Genomic DNA, 21,000 nt, shown 5'->3' with positions numbered 1-21,000 from the left:
GAAATACACAACTAATGACTTGCTTCTGCTTTGCAGACCTCTCAGCTGCTGACTGGACACAGTGGGTGACACTTAAAGCGACCTGGCAGTGCTCTGGCATCACCTGTGAGGAGGCTATCCTTCTCCTGATGCCGGGTAAGGCAAATATTCCACTTCACACAGGGACCTGGGAAGGATGTGACAGGCAGGTTCTTAAATAAGTTTAGGATTTACTAGGTTTCACTACTCTATACCACATGTTAGTTCTACTCCCTGAAAATTATCGTTTTACTTTTATTCCACAAGGATCAGATACATAACAATGAACACATCAAACAAGGTCCTTGCTTTCATATAGCTTATAGGAATGATGGCGAACCTATGACACACGTGTCAGAGGTGACACGCGAACTCATTTTTTTGGTTGATTTTTCTTTGTGAAATGGCATTTAAATATATAAAATAAATATCAAAAATATAAGTCTTTGTTTTACTATGTTTTCAAAAATCAAAAAATTTCTATATGTGACACAGCACCAGAGTTAAGTTAGGGTTTTTCAAAATGCTGAAACGCCTAGTTCAAAAGGTTCGCCATCACTGGCTTATAGCCTAGTGACAAGTGATTCTACAAACACAGATTCAGTTAAACTTACAGTTTCACCTCTAAAGCCTTTGTCACCTCTGGGTCCCTAAAAGAAAAAAAAAAGATGTTATTTAGTGTTATTAATAGTTATTTACCAAACATAGCTGAGGTTGTTTACAGAAACAAAACAATTTGTTTTTAATCTAGCATGACTTGTTTATACATTTATATAAATTCTAGTTGTTTTCTTTTCCTAAGGAAAAAAAGAGTAAGACAAAAACAAAAACAATCTATTGATTTATCTTGCTGTCTGTTTTGCAATCCCTAGCTCCACCTTAAAGAGAGACAGGGATAACAGCTACATATTTATTCAAATAAGTCCAAACAGCTGATTGACAGTCCATCACAACAATTTAGAAAGGAAATTATAGGTTAAATCTATTTGTTTTCCTCAGGCCTTGAAAGCCTTGTTTCTAGGGAGGTTTCCGCTTCTTTCCTCTTCTCATTCTATTCCTCCTTCTGAGCTGATTCTCAATGCTGCGTTATATACATTTGCATTCAGTTTAAAGTACGTTCTAATTTTATTTCGAACTTCCTCTTTGACCCATGTGTTATTTACAGGTTTGTCATTTAATTTACAAGTGTTTGAAGATTTTCCTAGTATCTTTCTAGTTTATAGACTTTTAGTTTAGTTCCATTATGGTCAAAGAACACACTTTATTTGACTTCAGTTTTTTTAAGTTTAGTAAAATTTGGTTTATGACCCAAAATATGATCTATTTTGGCAACGGTTCCATTGCACTTGAAGAGAATGCATAATCTGCTATTGGGTAGATCTACTACTTTTTAAACTGTTAATATTTTTGTGTTCAACCTTGTGGAAACTATATATACAGTTTTTTAGTAAAAATGAGATCATACTCTTTATCTTTTCTGTAACCTGGATTTATATCTTTACAATATAATATGAATGTTCTTCCATACACATTCCTTTAGATAATTATAATTTTAATAAATTGTGATAACATTTTATTGAATTTCACATTAGATTTTTTCTAACTTTTGCCATAATAATTAATACTGTGATAAATTCTGCTTAAGGAAATTCTGATAGAAATTGCCCTGACAGATTGTTTGAAATTGAAGGCACACCTGCAATAAATGAGAGTGTATACTGCTTTTGAAATGTGCATGTTCTGTCATTCTTTGTTAATCTTGCAAACAAAAAATACTACCTCATTTATTCACCATTTGTATTACTTCTTTTGTATTTGCTATGCTGTCCTTAACCCATTTAAAACTAGGATGTTAACTTTTAAAAATTTATTTTAAGATATGATTACATATTTTGTTACATCCTCCACCACCTCCAACCCAGTTGGTACATATCTCATTATAGATTATGCTAATCAAATATTGACAAATATGTTTACATATATTTGGAATGATTGGTCAGGGTTTATAATATTAATGTCATATTATATACTCTTCTATGCATCATATTTTTCATACTTAACAATACATTATAAAATATCTGCAAGTCAGCCAAACTAGATATAACTAATTTATTTAAATATTTGCATTATCCTATATAATAAAAGGCCAATATGCAAATAGACCGAATGGCAGAACAACCGGTCACTATGACGTGCACTGATCACCAGGGGGCAGACGCTCAATGCAGGAGCTGGCCCCTGGTGGTCAGTGTGCTCCCACAGGAGCCTAGCCAGAAGCTGGGTTCATGGCTGGAGAGCGCAGCAGCAGTGGCAGGAGCCTCTCCCACCTCCGTGGCAGCACTAATGATGTCCGCCTCTGGGGAGTGGGGTAAGCCAGCAATTGGACATCCCCTGAGGGCTCCTGGACTGCAAGAAGGTACAGTCTGGGCTGAGGGACCCCCACCCTCCCCAAGAGCATCAATTTTGTGCACCAGTCCTCTAGTATTCCTTAAAATGGCCACAAGATATTCAGCCATTCTTCTACAGATGAACTCATGTGATTTCAAGCTTTTTTGCCTATACAAACTGTGCTATGAAAAAAAATCTTTTAAAAATTTCCTTAGCGTATTAAGTGTTTTTTATTCCTATGGGATAAATTCCATTAAGTGGAACTGCTTGGTCAAAGGATATATATATCTACATTGATAAAAGAGAAACATGCAAATTGGTGTCACTCTGCTACGCCCACCAGCCAATCAGGTGAGTATGCAAATTAACCCAACAAAGATGGTGGTTAATTTGCATATGCAGGCTCAGAGCGAAGACTGAAGATTGAAGATGGCTGAAGATTGAAGGGGCTTGGCTTCTCTGCTGCGGTTGGAGCAAAGGCCTGGGTCCCGGGTGCTGGAGGAAAACTGGTGCCGGCAGAAAACTGGTGTCGGCAGCCAGGGGAAGGAAGGCCTATTGCACGAATCTCTTCGTACAATGGGTCTTTAATATATATATATATATATATATATATATATATATATATATATATATATTTATCTTTTCATAAAGGCTGCAATTCACATTTCTACCAGTGATAAATGAGAGTACTGTTCTTCCTACATCTTTTTCTGAGAGGTTGGATATAATATCTCATTATTACCTCAGTTTGCATTTTCCTAACTAATAGTTACATAGCATCCTTTCAAATAATTATTGATCTTTTGAATTTGTTCTTTTTTTTTCTATTGAGTTTTTCATACCAATTTCTAAAAGCTCTTTATACATTAGCCCATTATATATTGTATGCTTTGCAATTATTTTTTCCCAATTTATACAGAGGTGGACAAAATTAGGTTTACAGTTGTGAGTACATGAAACAGAGTTTACTCTTATATTATTATTTCTTTTACAGTTTTCAGATTTCCTATTTTATATAAATGGTCTCCCTAACCCTTAAGCTATATTCTAGTTTTCTAGATAACTTTCTAAAATTTTAATTGTTTCACTTTTCTTACATTAAAGTATTTCAAAGTTCATCTGGGATTTAAAAAAAATTGGGCAAAATAGAGTTTGAGTTTCTTATAGGACTAAAAGTAAACCCATCTCCCTTCCATGACACTGGTGTAGGAGTGCATATGTGGTTGAATCCTGGTTGATAGACATAAGAAAAATACAATGGGAGACTTCTGAAAAAAAGTTTTATGTTTCCCAAGGTAGAGTTATAGATCACTTTTCACTTTGGATAATGATGTCTGGAAGTGACTCCTCAGAAATGGTAGCCATCTTGCTATAAATGTAATTATGAAGCCAACGTTGAGGATGGTAGAGTAGAGATATGGAGATAATCTGTTCTTGGATAACATGATTGAGTCATTAAATTAACCAAATCTGAAGTCTCTTCCTGCCTCTGGGCTCCCCATAATATGGCATAAACTTCCTTACTGATAAAGCAGTTTGATTCAGGGTTCCTATTACTTGAAGCCAAAATCATCCTAACTGATATACCATTTTTGCTATAATTAAATTCCTCTATATATTCTGAGATCTAATTCTGGTCTCTAGCGTATTACACTGATGTATTTGTGTATTTCTTTGTACTACCATGTAGTTGCATTTATAATGACTTTAAAATAATGTTTTCTTATTTAGAAAAGCAAGTCTCTCATCCCCTACCACTGTTTTCTTTCACAAAGTTCTGGCTATTCACAAGTGCTTATTCTTTCATAATAAACGTTTCTTAGAAGTTTCTTTTTAGTATAGAAAAAATTGAATATAAAAAATTTGACATGTATGCTGAATATTATAAGGGCCCTAAGGAACCATTTATAAGCAAAACACTGTTAGGCATTTTAACTGCATCATTTCTTTATCATGTTTTCCTTGACCAATTAATATTTCACATTTTTGACAGAGTTCAACCTTCTATAATCAGAACAGAATGTGTTCCAAAGTTTGCTGAAGAACCACCCACTGAAATGTGAGAACTCTCCCTCTTACAATGCCCCACTTAGACTAGGAGCTCTGAATGGTAAATGCTGAAAGTCTAGAGAAATGTCGTTATACATTTAATTTTTTAAATTAAAAATCCAGTAAATTTGGCAGTGAATTCTTTAAATTTACCAAAGAGAATAGTATACTTAACACTATAAGTATAACATGGAAGCATCTCATTTTATATTTTAAAACTTTGTGTCTCTATAACACTTTTAAATACTTGAAAACTTTGATTCCCTGCAGGTGTAGCTTTCTTCTCCAAGTCTCAATTTGCCTATTTCTACTGCGTTCTTGCTTTTGTATATTTAGACTATTATTAGAACTGTAAATCTCTCTCTCAAGACCATCTCTCCAACATTGTCTTATTTTTATCTTATTTCGTAGCCAAATTTCTTAAGGCACTGGCATGTATTAACTATCAGTTTCCTCTCCAAACAGCTTGAATGGGTGGAAAGAGCACCGATCTTGAAATAAGAAACATCAGCTATGTAATTCCCTAGCTTCATCACCCTGAATAACTAAGAAACCTCAACTATTTCCTTATGTCTTAAGTGGAAAAAATAATATTCACTCCCAAAGTTTGCTGTAAGAATTTGAGAAAACCTATCCTATATAATAAAAGGCTAATATGCAAATAGACTGAATGGCAGAACAACCGGAATAACCGAACAATTGGTTGCTATGATGTGCACTGACCATCAGGGGGCGTGTGTGGAACATGGCAGGCGTTGGCCCCAGCGGGATGGTGGAGCAGGTGAGCAGGGGTGCCAGACCAAGGTGAGGCGCCAGTCGCTGTCATCGGGGCGAGCCTCTGGTGGTTACTAAAAATTTTTTGCTCCTGCGCAGCTTCGTCCTGCCTGGTGCTTGCACCTGTTGCTGGTGCTGGCCCCACTCACACCCACTTCCAGCACCGGAGCTGCTGCTCACACCTGCTGCCGGTGCCTGACACCGATCACGATTACTTGGCGCCATCAGCAGGTGTGAGTGGTGGCTACTGGCTCTGATTGCCCCTGAGAGCTTCTCCACCTCCCCTATGCCTGCGGGGCAATCAGGGCAGCAGCCACTACTTGCACCCACTGATGGTGCCGATCCCGCTCACACCTGCTACTGGCGCCGGCCCCAATTGAGCCACACTGTCAGCGGGTGCAAGCAGGGCCAGAATGGTCAGCACATGGGAGCAGTGGCAGCTGGAGAGGGGTTGCTGGCAGACAGGGGAACGGGGGCCACGGTGGGAGGGGCTGGACAGGGGCACTGAGGATGGGCTTAGATCCGCCCCTGTGCCTACTGGAGCCTTGCGGCCCACAGTTCCTTTCAAGGTGCACAAATTTGTGCACTGGGCCCCTAGTCCTATCTAATAATAGACAAACATGGTAATTGACCATACCTTTGCTACGCCTCCCATTGGCTAATCAGCGCGATATGCATATTCGCTGCCAACAAAGATGGCGGCTAATTTGCATACTGCAGGCAGGGTGGGCCAGCGCAAGCTGCCATCTGGCCCCGTGTGCCACCTAAGTCCTGTCCCCAGCTGGGACCCCTGTGTGCGGCCCTGGGCGGCGGGACCCTGCGGCCGTGATTGTGATCGGAAGCCAGGCCACAGGCAAAGCGGCACCCTGGGACCCAGAAGCTGCCTTGCCTGCGGCCCCATGATCCTGATCGTGATTGGAAAGCTGGCCCGCAGGCAAGGTAGCTCCCTGGAACCCAGTAGCCCATTGGCGAGGTCTGCAGGCGAAGCAGCGATCAAGCTATGAGTGGGAAGGTGGGGGCGGAAGGAGCTATAGGAGCAGCTCTGGACGGAGACTGAAGACTCTCGCTGGAGCGAGGAGCAAAGACTGAAGTCTCCAGCCGCAGGGAAGACTGTGTCCAGAGCGAAGATGGAAGGCAGAGGCCAGAGTGAAGGTTTGGGTCCCAGGTGCCAGAGGAAAACTGGTGCTGGCAGCCAGGGGAAAGAAGGCCTATTGCACACATCCGTGCAACAGGCCTCTAGTCTATAATAATCCTATATAATGAAAGCCTAGGTGGCGTCATGTGTGATGTCATCACAAGATGGCCACCACAAGATGGCTGGCAGGGGAGGGCAGTTGTGGGCGATCAGGCTGGCGGAAGGGCAGTTGGAGGCAAACAGGCCAGCAGGGGAGGGCAGTTGTGGGTGAACAGGCCAGCAGGGGAGGGCAGTTGGGGGACATTAGACTGGCAGGGGAGAGCAGTTGGGGGTGAGATAAGGCCTGTAGGGGAGGTCTGTTGGGAATAACCAGGCCTGCAGGGGAGGGCGGTTGGGGGTGAACAGGCCTGCAGGGGAGGGCAGTTAGTAGTCAATCAGGCTGGTAGGGGAGCGGTTAGGGGGCGATCAGGCTGGCAGGCAGAAGCAATTAGGGGCAATCAGGCAGGTGAGCAGTTAGGAGCCAGTGGTCCCAGATTGTGAGAGGGATGTCCGACTGCTGGTTTAGGCCCAATCCCTGTGGGTCCCAGATTGGAGTGGGTGCAGGCTGGGCTGAGGGACACCTCCCCCCCCATGCATGAATTTCGTGCACCAGGCCTCTAGTAAAAGCATAATATGCTAATTAGACTGGACATCCTTCCAGATGTCCTTCTTTCCGGACAAAGCCATAGTGGGTAGGGGCTGCGGCAAAAGTGGCAGAGGCCCCCGGCCGCAGTGGTGGTAGGCGGGGGCCAGGACCAAGGCCCTTGCATGAATTTTGTGCTTTGGGCCTCTAGTTATTAAATATTTTTATCTACTTCCTTCTTCACTGATATCTGTACTCTATCTTCTAATGCAACTTATTCTCTAAAATCACTACCTCCTTGAAACTCATCTAGCTTAACTTTTACTTTTCTGATTTTCTTATTCTTATCAATGATTTCTTTCCTTTATAGTGGGCCCTTTTTTTCTTACCTGTCGGCTCTTCTTTTGCTATGCTCTTTTCCTAAGAACTGATTCTTTTTATTGCTTTAGTGATCACCACTATGCTTATGATGCTCAACCCCTTCTCCTCAACACTAGTTCTATTTTCCTTTCTCAATTCACACTTTAATGGATACCTCACTATATGCACCTTCTTCATTATACAAATGATTTCTAAGTTCTCAGAAATCACCTTTCAGATCAAAATGTACATCTATTTTGCCCTTTGCTTCTTAAATACCCAGGGTGATCTTTTGTGGAATACTTTAGAAATAAGATTAAAGGGAAAAAAGATGAAAAAATGACCTGTGTTGTGATAAACTTACAGTTCTACCTGTTGGGCCTGTTATACCTTCTCTGCCAAGGGGGCCAGTGTTTCCCTGTAGGAGTAAAAGAAAATAGTCTCATTGCCAATATAATTCAGAAAAATTCTAGAAAATTTCTTGTGCAATGGTAAAATAGTCCATGTCTGCATAGCTTTAGTTTTTATTATAAAATCTTATAGTATTAACAGAAAGCACAGTAATTTTGATTTGTGTGTGTGACACAATTCTACATCCTACATAATAAAAACCTAATATGCAAATCGACCGAATGGTGGAACAACCAGTCGCTATGACATGCACTGATCACCAGAGGGCAGACAGTCGACTGGTCAACCAGTCATTATGACATGCACTGACCGACCACCAGGGGGCAGACGGTGGACCAGTTGCTATGATGTGCACTGACCACCAGGGGGCAGGAGCTCCAACTGATAGATTATTTTGCTGCTGGGGTCCGCCAATCGGGACTGAGACAGGCCGGACACACCCTAGAGCCCTCCCACTGCCCCTACCTGGCTGGCCAACCTCCTGCATCCCTCCCAGGCCCCTATCATGCACTGGTGGGGTCCCAAGGCCTGGCCTGCACCCTTTCGCAATCCGGGACCCCTTCGGGGATATTGGAGAGCCAGTTTCGGCCTGATCCTGCAGGCCAAGATTAGGAAACCCAATGATGCACGAATTTGTGCACCTGGCCTCTAGTATTATAATACTTTCCTATCAGGAGAGTTACATTGGTATAATTCCTAACAAACTGATAAGTCAGCATTATAATTTTTATGTATTGGTAACTCGTTTGCAGGCTTCATCCCCCGCCTTGGTTGGGGCATGTGCAGGAAGCAACCAATTGATGTCTCTGTCTCTGCCCCTCCCTTCCACTCTCTAAAAATCATTGGAAAAATATCCTTGAGTGAGAATTAACAAAAAACACACCCCCCCCCAAAAAAAAAGATTGACTTTAAGTAATCATTTGTAAAGATGATACCCAGCTCAAAAATCCACAATCAAATCAAGAGAGAGGATTTCTTAACCTAATCAAATATATCCTTCGGATTGGCTTACCACTGCAAAAAAAAGTAAAGAAAGCTTTCTAATAAATGTGACTGTGATCTGACTCTCTGAAATAATGATTTGTTAAAAGAATGGAGAGATAGTCCAGCCGGCAGGGCTCAATGGTTGAGCGTCGACCTATGAACAAGAGGGTTGTGGTTGGATTCCCAGTCGGGGCACATGCCCGGGTGATGTGCCTGCAGGAGGCAGCTGATCAGTGATTCTCTCTCATCATTGATGTTTCTATCTCTCTTTCCCTCTCCCTTCCCCTCTGAAAAAAATAAAAAAAGAATGGAGAGATATACATGGACTCTATAGAAAGTAGTCCAAAAGAGCCAAAAATTGTCTGTTTATCTAAATGTGTCCAAAAGATGAGGTGCTTTGGTTGGTACCAGTTAGCTACTAAATACATATTTGAAATGGTGGATAATTAATCCAGATTTCCTACTTTAATTAATTAAATTTACTTAATTATCAAGTATTTATTGTTTATTGAGCAAGAACTATGCACGAGGCCACTTAATAGCCATATTACTTATGCAATTATTAAGAAACCTTCTAACATATCATTTGCTCAATCAGTTGTGGATTCAAATTCTGGCTCTTCTGCATAAGAGTTTTTGAGCCACAGACTTAGTTTCAGAGACTTAGTTTTCCACCTGCAAAATGGGGATAATGGCATCTCTCAAAAGATTTTTTATGAGGATTAAATGATATAAGGGACACAACTGTACATCAGTACATGGTACATAATAGTCTTTGGCTAAATATTAACTTATCAAGATTTTTCACTTAACTCTGTAGTGACTTACCAAATGAATATCCACACTTACAAATTAGCATCTGTGAGCTAGTTACCAAAACTTTAATATTGATGAGCTGATAAAATTTCTGGAGCTGCAAAGCAATATAAGTTCAGATCCTGGCCTACAGATACCTAGTACTTGGTAAGACTATGCTTAGGGCAGATGCTAGGCAAGCAGCCAACTTCTCTTTGATAATACCAAGAAAGAAGTTAATTATTGAGAACGTAATAAAATTAGAATGAATGGGTTTTAATTAGTGGGGAACTTAATACATGTAAGAACTTAGAGCAATATTTGTCATAGAGAAGCCTATCATATATAACCCACTTGTGGATAATCAAGAATTGCACTTTATATAAAAGCACCAACTTTTCATGGTTCTTCAGAAATCATAAAAATAACTAATAAAGTTGCACCTGAAGAAATGTTGAGAAGGGGTCTTTAAATAAACATTTCCCATGACAACATGGCTCTTTGTATTACTGAAAAGAATTACTGTGAGAGTTAGGGAAGAGGTGCAGAATTTCAAAAACTTGACTTTTCATTTAATATTCTGCACAAGACAGTGGTTTTCATGGTAAAGTTCTTCCTCAAGATTCCTTTCTCCTGCATCCGAATCACTTTCCTTCTTCCTCTCTCTGCTCATTCTATCCACCCTTGCCCTCGCAGCTGCTGTAAGTCACACAGGTATTCTACTACTGTCAAACCATAGGCTATTTCTTTTCAGTTTTATACATCATCTCATCAATTAGAAGACGATGGTTAATAAAAACAAAACATAAAACCAAAAAAAGTAAAAAACAAAACAAAAACAAAAACAACTAAACCCAAACAAACCGATAACCAATAGCTACTAGTGACTTATCTATCCTGTTTATATTCTCTACTGTTTGCAATTCCAGGCACTAAACAGCTAATTGGAGTTTTTCAGACCCTGATCTTTGCAACTCTTTAAGTAATTCTTCATCACTCTCTTGGGATGCCCACCCCTGAGCTGGGAAAACATAGCTATTGGGAAATATTTTTCAAAGTGCGGTCTGAGGCGCTCTGGTCATAGGCAAGCCCCTGCAGGTGGTGCATGGAGGTGGTCTCTGGTTGTATTAATGCGTATAACATAACACTGCTTTATGTTTTTGTTCCTAGTGCGAGTTAATAAATACATTATCCAGTATTCACATTAATTCTTATAATTATTTTTTTAAAGTGAGAACTGGAAAGTGTGGGTGGTCTGAGGGGTCTTTTGCTCAAACTAATATATGAATTGAAAAAGGCTGAGAACCTCTGCATGTGCTCTAGTGAGTTTCTATATTAAAAATCATTTTATTAAGTCATTAATTTGGAGTATATTAATTTTAGAGTTCTTAATCCCAATTCCTATAATCAGCAAAGAATTACAATTTCTGGGCAGAATGACTTTGTACTCACTCTCTGTCCAATAGGACCTTTAGGACCTGATATTCCAACAACACCAACAACTCCCTCAGGACCCTAGAAATACAATAAAAAACAAAAAGTCATTCTTTAGCTCTGTAGAAACATTTTACACATGAAATCATCTCATATCAACATACTCAGAATTTCCTTTAAAAAAATGGAATGTGATAGTTGATGTCTATGCTGAAGTATTTTGGAGGAATTGTACTCAGGTCTGCACTTTACTTTAAAATTAATAAAAAATGGATTGAGAGAGGGAGAGAGGGATGGACAGATAGATAGGTACATGATAAAGCAAGTAGAGTAAAATGTTAATGGAAAAATGAAGAAGGGACAAAAGCAAGTTATTCAATAAAACTGCTGGGAAAATATACAGTTGCATATGTCTTATAATTAACATATTTATAACTCAAATGTATAACTGTACTAACTGAAATTTGGCAGATTAAAAAAATGAAAGCTCAAATCAGAGACTCAATATTAGTATTTCAACACCTTTTTTTTCTAGATAGCTAGAAGACTAGCAGAAAGTTATGCAAGCATACTTTGGGGCCTGGGAATCCTTGGAAACCTGTCAAACCTTGAACACCATGTTCTCCCTGCAATATAAATAGATATGATAATGATTATTGTGCAATGATGTTCTAGCCTGTAGAACAAGTGCATAGTAAGTTTCGGAGTTGTCACATACAGGCTGCCCTTTCAGGCCAGGCTCTCCACATGGTCCTTGATCACCTTGGGCTCCTCGGTGACCCCTTTTACCTTGAATTCCAGGTTGACCAGGTAGCCCTTGTTCACCCTATGGACAGGAACAGAAAAGTGATCTTGACTTTAAAACCTAAAAAATATTAGATTTTAAATGAAACTCAAATATAGGCCTATCCATAGGCATAGAACAAGGCACTGGGGAAATAAAATTCTGCACGAACATCCTCCCCACCAATATTTTCCACATAAGTAATATTTGATTATTATATATAAGAAGTGTAGCAGTGGGAAAGAAGAATTCTAGAGACTGTAGTCTTAAGTGTGGAAAGAGGAGGCAAGGGGATTCCTACAAAACAAGGAAGATAGTGGGGCTATAGAGAGAATGCTGAGGGCGTGGTGTGTGTGTGTGTGTGTGTGTGTGTGTGTGTGTGTGTATGTGATCAAACTTGTATTTTATTTGAATTGCTATTATTTTTCTGTGTTTTCTTTGCCATACATAGATTTCAGCTATCCAATACCAGAAATGGAGAAGTCTCCTGAAGTGTGAACACTGGTTTTTGCCACAATAACTGTTTAAATTCCATCATTAAGAAATGTCTACTATCTGTTTCCTAAGGTTTCTTTGATCTCAATCCTCCTTACTCCCTCAAAGTTCACTTTAAAGACATATTTTTAAAAAAGACATATTTTATCACAATTATTTTAATTTTAAGTCAGCTCTTTTTAAAATGTATTTTTATTTTGTTTTTGAAATGAGAGTGGTGATAGCTTTCATACCATTTCTAAAAATAAATGTAGGAATCAGGTGGAGATTAGAGACGGGTTAATGAAAACATGATGCTTGGTAGACTTTGACCAAAGATTCTTTAAGATTAACAAATTATCATTCACTTTCTTGAGTCAAAGGTATAGGGCAGGGACTTGACAAATACGGGTTCAATTTACTGCAGAAACACACATAAGAGATAGGGGGTCTTTCTTATTTTCCTACTTTTAGCATTTGCTCAGCTACATTGAGTTATAGTGGAAAGGACAAATCATTAACAAAAGGGTCAAGTTGTTAACAATATGCATCTGGCTCATCATTTTCAGTTTACTGGTATAGGTCAGAATATCCAAAAAGTCTTTAGAAGTGGAATTGTGAATATGGAATTAAGAGGTAATAATGATGAGGGTGCCAATGTCTTAACCCTGACTTTTATGAAATAAACTGGATTCAATTCCCAGTCTTGGCTGTCTGGTCAATTCTGCATTGAGATATTTCTAAGAGAAGTTGTTTGGAAAACCTACTGACATGTGACAATACTCTATGCAGTGAATGTTAATACAAGACTTACTGACAGTCACTCTGACTCTAAGAAATAATCTATAGTCTATATTCATTAATTGGTTGGTTAGGTCCAGACTTAGAGAAACAGAAAGTATACCTGAGAAAGTATGTATCTGGAAGTAAATAAGATTTTGATGTTTTAGAGAAGAAGGTGGATGACAGGAAGGGAAAAGAAACAAACAAAACAACCAAAATGAGTCAAAGAACATTTTTAAAAGCATTTTCCAGTCCTGGATGAATGAGTTGTTTTGGCAAGTTGCATGCACTGTAGCTATCATGGGAGGTGGACATGTCAAGGCCACACACGTTTCTTTCATCCTAACATGTTTTTATGATTAGCCAAATTTTATTAAAAGCTATTAATCTTACCATCCTAGAATGTAGCCAATGAACTCAGGGCCAGCAAGGATCGTCAATATTATTCATCCATCAGAACAAGACATTAAAGTACCTTTAGGCCTAGGATTCCTGGGCTTCCCGGCAGGCCTGGTGAACCCTTTGCTCCGCGAGGACCTGGAGACCCAGCCAGTCCTGTTCTTCCTGGGCTGCCTCTGATGCCCTAAATAGCACAGATAAGAAATGAAAACTGGGGCAGTTCCTAAAAAACCCGCCCAGAGGCTTCATAAATGTAGGAGGGGTTGGTCTTGAGAAATGCCGCTGTTAACACACTACCCATGTCTGGGAGTCATCCTGGGCTTCTTTCCCAAATAAGTGAAATGTTTAAAAAATGTTTTGGCCCACCAAAGGGTCTCTAATTAATGTAATGGTCTTGGGTTTTTGAAATGAAAACATGGAGGCAGTACAAATTCCAACAGTATCTTCTGACTTAAGTAGCCTAAGTATGTCTGTTGCATTCTAACTTTTGTATTATACTCCGGTGTACATGACAAATCTAATAGCTGGTTAATACCTCCTTAACAAGAATATTCTGCCCTGGCTCAGGTGGTTGAGCATCATCCCGAGCAGCAAAAGGTCTCTGGTTTGATTCCCAGTCAGGGCACATGCCCAGGTTCCCAGTTTGATGCCCGGTTGGGGTGAGTGTGGGAGGCAACCACTCAATGTGTTTCTCTCACATTGATGTTCCTCTTTCTCTCTGTCTCTTTTTTTTATCCCACCCCTCACCCTCCCTTCCACTGTCTCTAAAAATCAATGGGGACTTGTATGCCTGCATAGTAGCATAACCAATGGACTCAGATACTAGGGCACTGGGGACTTGTCCTGAGGGGGAGGAGTAGCCGGGGAGGGGCCAATGGGAGGGGGGCGGGGAAGGAGATATATGTAATACATTAATCAATAAAAAAAATCAATCAAAAATCAAAAATCAGAGGAAATAAGATGGCGGCATAGGTTAACGCCGGAGTTTGCTGCTTTGAACAACTACTTCAAAAGTGAAACCAAAAAACGGAAGGGACATCACCCAGAACCACAGGAACGCTGGCTGAGTGGAAGTCCTACAACTAGGAGGAAAGAGAAACGCATACGGACACTCAGAGGAGGCGCAGTGCTGAAGTCAAATTCTGAGGTGTGGAGTGCGTGGAGCGGGCTGGCGGCGGAGGGCGCGGTTGTTGTTTTCAATCGGGAGGGAGTCGCAGACTCTGAGCACCAGATCCGGGTGAGCCTTTAGGGACCCAGACTCAAACGGGAGAAGCGGGACTGTCTGGCTTCGGTCAGAGCGAGTGCAGCTTTCTCTCCGAGCTTTGCAGCGGGTGCTGGGACTCAGAGAGGCAGAGCCCCTTGGGACAGGACTGAGAGCCGCCATAACTGCTCTCTCCGGCCCACCCTGTTGATCCTGTGCGACCCGCCCCGCCCAAGCCCTGCACAGAGGCATTTGCCGGATAGCCTCAGGCAAAGGCTAGATTAGCACCTCCCTAGAGGACAGAAGTTCTCTCACTGCTGACACAGCTGATTCTCATAGCCACTTGGCCTGGAGGTCAAACCCTCCCTGGAATTAGCTACAACAATCAAGATTTATCTATAAGACTGCGAACAAAGACCACTAGGGGGTGCATCAAGGAAGCATAACAAAATGCGGAGACAAAGAAACAGGACAAAATTGTCAATGGAAGAAATAGAGTTCAGAACCACACTTTTAAGGTCTCTCAAGAACTGTTTAGAAGCTGCCGATAAACTTAATGAGATCTACACAAAAACCAATAAGACCCTTGATCTTATATTGGGGAACCAACTAGAAATTAAGCACACACGGACTGAAATAACGAATATTATACAGGCGCCCGACAGCAGACCAGAGGAGCGCAAGAATCAAGTCAATGATTTGAAATGCGAGGAAGCAAAAAACATCCAACCGGAAAAGCAAAATGAAAAAAGAATCCAAAAATGCGAGGATAGTGTAAGGAGCCTCTGGGACAGCTTCAAGTGTACCAACATCAGAATTATAGGGGTGCCAGAAGATGAGAGAGAACAAGATATTGAAAACCTATTTGAAGAAATAATGACAGAAAACTTCCCCCACCTGGTGAAAGAAATGGACTTACAGGTCCAAGAAGCGCGGAGAACCCCAAACAAAAGGAATCCAAAGAGGACCACACCAAGACACGTCATCATTAAAATGCCAAGAGCAAAAGATAAAGAGAGAATCTTAAAAACAGCAAGAGAAAGAAACTCAGTTACCTACAAGGGAATACCCATACGACTGTCAGCTGATTTCTCAACAGAAACTTTGCAGGCCAGAAGGGAGTGGCAAGAAATATTCAAAGTGATGAATACCAAGAACCTACAACCAAGATTACTTTATCCAGCAAAGCTATCATTCAGAATTGAAGGTCAGGTAAAGAGCTTCACAGATAAGGAAAAGCTAAAGGAGTTCATCACCACCAAACCAGGATTATATGAAATGCTGAAAGGTATCCTTTAAGAAGAGGAAGAGGAAGAAAAAGGTAAAGATACAAATTATGAACAACAAATATGCATCTATCAACAAGTGAATCTAAGAATCAAGTGAATAAATAATCTGATGAACAGAATGAACTGTTGATTATAATAGAATCAGGGACACAGAAAGGGAATGGACTGACTATTCTTGAGGGGGAAAGGGGTGTGGGAGATGCGGGAAGAGACTGGACAAAAATCGTGCACCTATGGATGAGGACAGTGGGTGGGGAGTGAGGGCGGAGGGTGGGGCGGGAACTGGGAGGAGGGGAGTTATGGGGGGGGGGGGAAAGGAACAAATGTAATAATCTGAACAATAAAGATTTAATTAAAATAAATAGAAAAAAAAATCAAAAATCAATGGGGAAAAAAACCTCTAGTGAGGAATAACAACAACAACAAAATATAATATATATCCACATTATTAGGCCAAACATTTGGCACAATATTTCTACCTCACAGGAATGTGACAGAAAAGTTAGGAAATTTAAAATGAAGTATCTTACACCACAGAATTTCTCCACACAAAAAATGAAAATAAAGTTGCAACTAAAATAAGTTGGATGGTTTGTTTGTTAGCCCTACAAGGAAAGTTGCTCCTTGATTTAGATTGTGCAGCAAAAATAAACTTGCTTAAGATTGCTAGCCTTTTGGTAGAATCTGTTGCTTAAAGTGTTGAGGACATTAGAGCGGCATCAATAGTCAAGTAAAAAACAAAGAAAAAGCTTTTGAGTGGTTTTCTTGCCTCTTGATGAATCCATAGATGTTAGTATAATAGTCCTGCCTTATCCAAAGGGGACATTCCAAAACCCTGAGTGGATGCCTGAAACATGGATAGTACTGAACCTTCTATATGTATACTATGTTTTTTCCTATACATACATGCCTATAATGAAGTTTAATGTATAAATGAGGCACAGTAAGAGACTAACAATAACTAATAATAAAATTGTAACAATGTGCTGTAATAAAAGTTACATGAATGTGGTCTTTCTCAGTATATCCTAGTGTTTATACTGTACTCACTTTTTCTCTTACAGGAAGCACTTTATGACTTCCCTTTAGCACATGTGAATTGCCAGCATCATTATTCTTGTGTTTTGGAGCCATCAGTAAGTACAATAAGCGTTATTTACTCATAAGCATTGCCATACCTAACAGTAGATCTGTGGGCTATCATATAAGGTCTTGAGTATCCTATCCCTGGATGTACTGTAGAAGTAATTGATGCCATGGACAGAGGACAAGCATCACATGGCAGATTATGCTCGATGATTTTAGGATACTTCAACGTCCAGAATTCTAAAATAGTCCTATTTCACCTCACTTTAATTTTACTTTCATGTGATACAGAGACAATGGACATTCAGATACTGTTGAATATTCCTGAGGCCAATAGATATTTTTAGCTGAGAATAAGGACTTTAGGACTAACTGTATACTAGAAACTTTATTGTAGTTTCAGTGCTATCAGACATTTAATACAACACGATGAATATGCTCCAAGTTTTTTACTGTTCATGTTGGTTTCTTAGAGAGAAATTTGAGGACAGTAGCAGAGTGTTCTGTACAAATTTCCAAACAATGTTTCCTACAAGTAGAGAACAAACATTTTTTATTATGGATACACAGATGGATGAGTAATTTTGCTTTCAAGAGAAACAGATGTTAATCCCTAGGCATTCTTTCCAATGTCTTAAAATGATTTGACTAAAACCCATCAGCAAAGGGTATGTCATTCTGAGGAAATTTAAAAAAGTATATAAAATCACAATTATTAATTTTTTCAGAGATGCTGAAACCAATCAACAATTTTCCTAAGTCTTAAAAAAGTTAATAGAATGATAAGAATATATGATGTCTCATGGCCAGAGATTTTCATTATCCTCAGATATGAGCCTTTTATATATATAGAAGATAATTGACATATAGTATTGTGTCAATTTAGATGTATAATGTGTTGGTTTGGTACATTTATATTTTACAATATGATTAATACAGTACTCTAGCTAATATCTTTATCATGTTACATATTCATTATTTCTTTTTTGTTTTTATAACACTTATGATTTGATCTTTGAGCATGTTTGAAGTTTATAATACAGTATTTTTGACTATAATTACTGGGTTGTGCATTAACTCTCCGGAACTTATTTATCTGCAAGATGTAAATGTGTATCCCTAAATTAGTTTTGAACTCTGAAGAAAAGTGTCCATTTTTGATAAGATTGAAACTGATGGCTATTTAAGGCTTGGATTCCAAGGAAACACACATTTGGATCAGTACTGACATCAACAACAACATCAATGATGACAACAACACTATCAACCACAAGAGCTACTTTTTATTGAGTGTCTTCCATATGTCTGAAACTGTAATGGCAATGTGGTTGAATTGTTTTATTTACTCTGATATCAGTGAAGGAAAGAAGATATAGTTAGTTGCCTTTTACTTTGGCTTCCCTGTAGGGAAAGAAAGGAATACTTTAAGTATAAATCTGCCTTCATTCTGGAAAGAGCTGGGAAGGAAAATAGGGCTATGTGCACAAATTTACAGACAGATTTTGGAACAATGATGACTGGTTTGTGTATAATTGTGAAACATAGCAAAGAGAATGTCTGTTATTCTCCAGGCCCCTTGGTTTAGCAGCCCTAATCTCATTAGGACTGAAACAAATATATTAAGAAATAAGTAAGAAAAATATGGCTTATTATAGGCAGCAATAGAAATCCACACTTGAGAGGATTAGCAAAGGAAGACTATCTTAACAATTGTGTTGAGTGAGATGATAAACATTTCATGTTAATTTGATTATTTTCAGCAAATTAACATCAAAAATCAATTTATCATTGATTTTTTAATGATAAATTTAAAATGACATTGAATTTCAAATTAGGTAATGTTTTTCTTTAAAATACTACCCTTGAAATTCCTACTGCCAAGCATCATGCTGATGTATTTACTGTGTAAGAATATGGTAATTAAAAAATTATTTTACTTTCTATAATACAAAAAATAACTATGATGCCCTGATGTTTTCTTTTACATTATTGGGCAAAATATATACTGCATTTTTTGTTAAGGCAGCAAACCAATGAGTTGTAAAAATAATACCTCGCTTCCTTTACTCCAAGCTATTAAAAACACTTCTGTTTAAGTAGGAATTTCTCATTTTATTTGATTTACTAAATATATCCATCTTAAGAAAGAATTGGCTGTTTAAAATATGTGGGATGGTAATTATTAGTTGATTATATGGGAGGCTACATTATATTTAGATAATGTAGCATTCATACATTTTCCTACAGTGCTAATCATAAGTAATGTGGCTGAATGCTAGAAATAAGATTTATGAATGAGCTGTGTACTAAAGTTAGGAGGTAACTTTAATTTTGAATCTCTAAACATATTAAAGCTTATGGAACTCAGAGCAGGGTTGATCCAAGTCTTAAGGCTGTGAAGACAGGTCTGCTTGACTTAGGTTCATTCCCAAGAGTATACAAAACGAACTGTTGTTCAGCTTTAATGAATACTGGAAGTTTAACATTGTATTACATCACAGAGTGCAAATGGCACTATAATATTGGACAAAATTAGTATATCATATGAAATCTCCTGTACCCGGGTCTCAACTCATAATCACAGGACTAACAGGGACAGAAAGAGGCTATTGATCTATATTTAGCTTAGACATGTCTAGGTTCACATCACTATGAAAAACTAAATGTCCATATTTTATTTCAAACAACAAAAAAATCTATCTCTATACTATCTCATTTGAACCTCTGATAATCCAGTGACTATGCCAAACTTGCTGACTGCAGGTTTTTTCATCTTAGTTCCTTCCTATGGTATGTGCCGGGGTCCAACCCCAGCAGGTCCAGGGGTTCCCAAAGGTGTAGTCGGAGTCGGCGAAGAAGGAAGGACACGGAGACAGTGTTCAGTTGATCAGCAGCCTAGCCAGGATCTCTAGCCAGGATCTCCAGCCAAGTTCTGGTCTGGATCTCCAGAGAGGTTCTGCTTAGGATCTCCAGCCAGGTTCTGTCCAGGTACTCCAGACAGGTTCAGTCACCAGGTTCTAGTCAGGTTCTCTTGCAAATTTCTGTAGTCAGGTTCAGTCCAGGATCTTTTGCCATGTTCTCTCACTAGGCTCCATCTCCAGGCTCTGAGGCCAGCCTCTGTCCAGGATCCCCTGCCATGCTCTCTCGCCAGGCTTTGCCTCCAAGCTCCGAGGCTAGTCCCTGTCCAGGATCCTCCGGCATGCTCTCGCCAGCGAGGTTCTTCTGTCTCTAGAGAACGTTCTGTGTAGGTTCTGTGCCTAGGCTCTGTCTCTCTTGGTCCTGTCTTCCAAGCCCTGTGTCCTTAGTTCTGTGTTCTGAGTTCTGAGAGTTTCTTTCTTGTTACAACTGTATTTATACCAGTTGATTCAATCCTATCAATCTCTATTACAAAGGTTAGGGCGTTTCTTATCTCCATTCCAGGGAGAAAAGATTATGTAGTTTAAGCATGATTGTTCGTAGTTAAAGTGATTAATTACCCGCCTGGCACTTAGTTGAGGGGTTTTATTCCCTCCCTAACTTCAGGGGAAAATCCCTACCTGGGGATTCAACCTTTCTCGGAGAGGTGACCTTGTTTAAAACACAGCGCCAAGAAGGTGAGCAAACATATTAAGAACCGTATGCCATATATGCTAGGTCCCTTGAAACAGCAAGGATGGACCGGCTCCCGGCAGGTATGTTCTTCCTTTATTCTTTATACACTTGGCTTAATCTTACCTTTAGTCCTTAGCTGAAGTATAACCTCCTCAGTGAGGCCTCCATGGTCTGTTTCATCCATATCAAAACCCTACTTATTTCATTCATAGCACTTACCACAATTCAGAATTAACTAATTTGTTTATTTATAGACTACTAACCAATTATTTGGTGATCCATATTTAATTGTAATATTTTTTTTTGGGGGGGGTGTCAAAAATAGTCAAATATCAGCAATTTCTTGCTGTTCCATGTATATTGCATGAATTCACTTCTTTTTTTAAAAAATTTTGTTTTATTGCTTAAAGTATTACAAGAGTA

The 21,000-nt window shown here is 39.3% G+C and overlaps 1 protein-coding gene across 1 annotated transcript in view; it reads right to left on the bottom strand.

Annotated features, from left to right (window-relative positions):
• Positions 1–21,000, bottom strand: part of COL24A1 (collagen type XXIV alpha 1 chain) — a 314,245-nt gene that overhangs the window by 24,860 nt on the left and 268,385 nt on the right. Inside the window, exons 48-53 of the mRNA XM_059688981.1 lie at positions 13,487–13,594; positions 11,689–11,796; positions 11,543–11,596; positions 10,989–11,051; positions 7,711–7,764; positions 633–668 (exon numbers count right to left, since the gene is read on the bottom strand). Of these exons, the coding sequence (XP_059544964.1) occupies positions 633–668; positions 7,711–7,764; positions 10,989–11,051; positions 11,543–11,596; positions 11,689–11,796; positions 13,487–13,594 (423 nt within the window). The remainder of the gene's footprint in view (positions 1–632; positions 669–7,710; positions 7,765–10,988; positions 11,052–11,542; positions 11,597–11,688; positions 11,797–13,486; positions 13,595–21,000) is intronic.

The sequence above is a fragment of the Myotis daubentonii genome, chromosome 3, assembly GCF_963259705.1.
Source record: "Myotis daubentonii chromosome 3, mMyoDau2.1, whole genome shotgun sequence".
NCBI classification, from domain to species: Eukaryota; Metazoa; Chordata; class Mammalia; order Chiroptera; family Vespertilionidae; genus Myotis; species Myotis daubentonii.
This window is presented reverse-complemented; position numbering and strand designations above follow the sequence as displayed.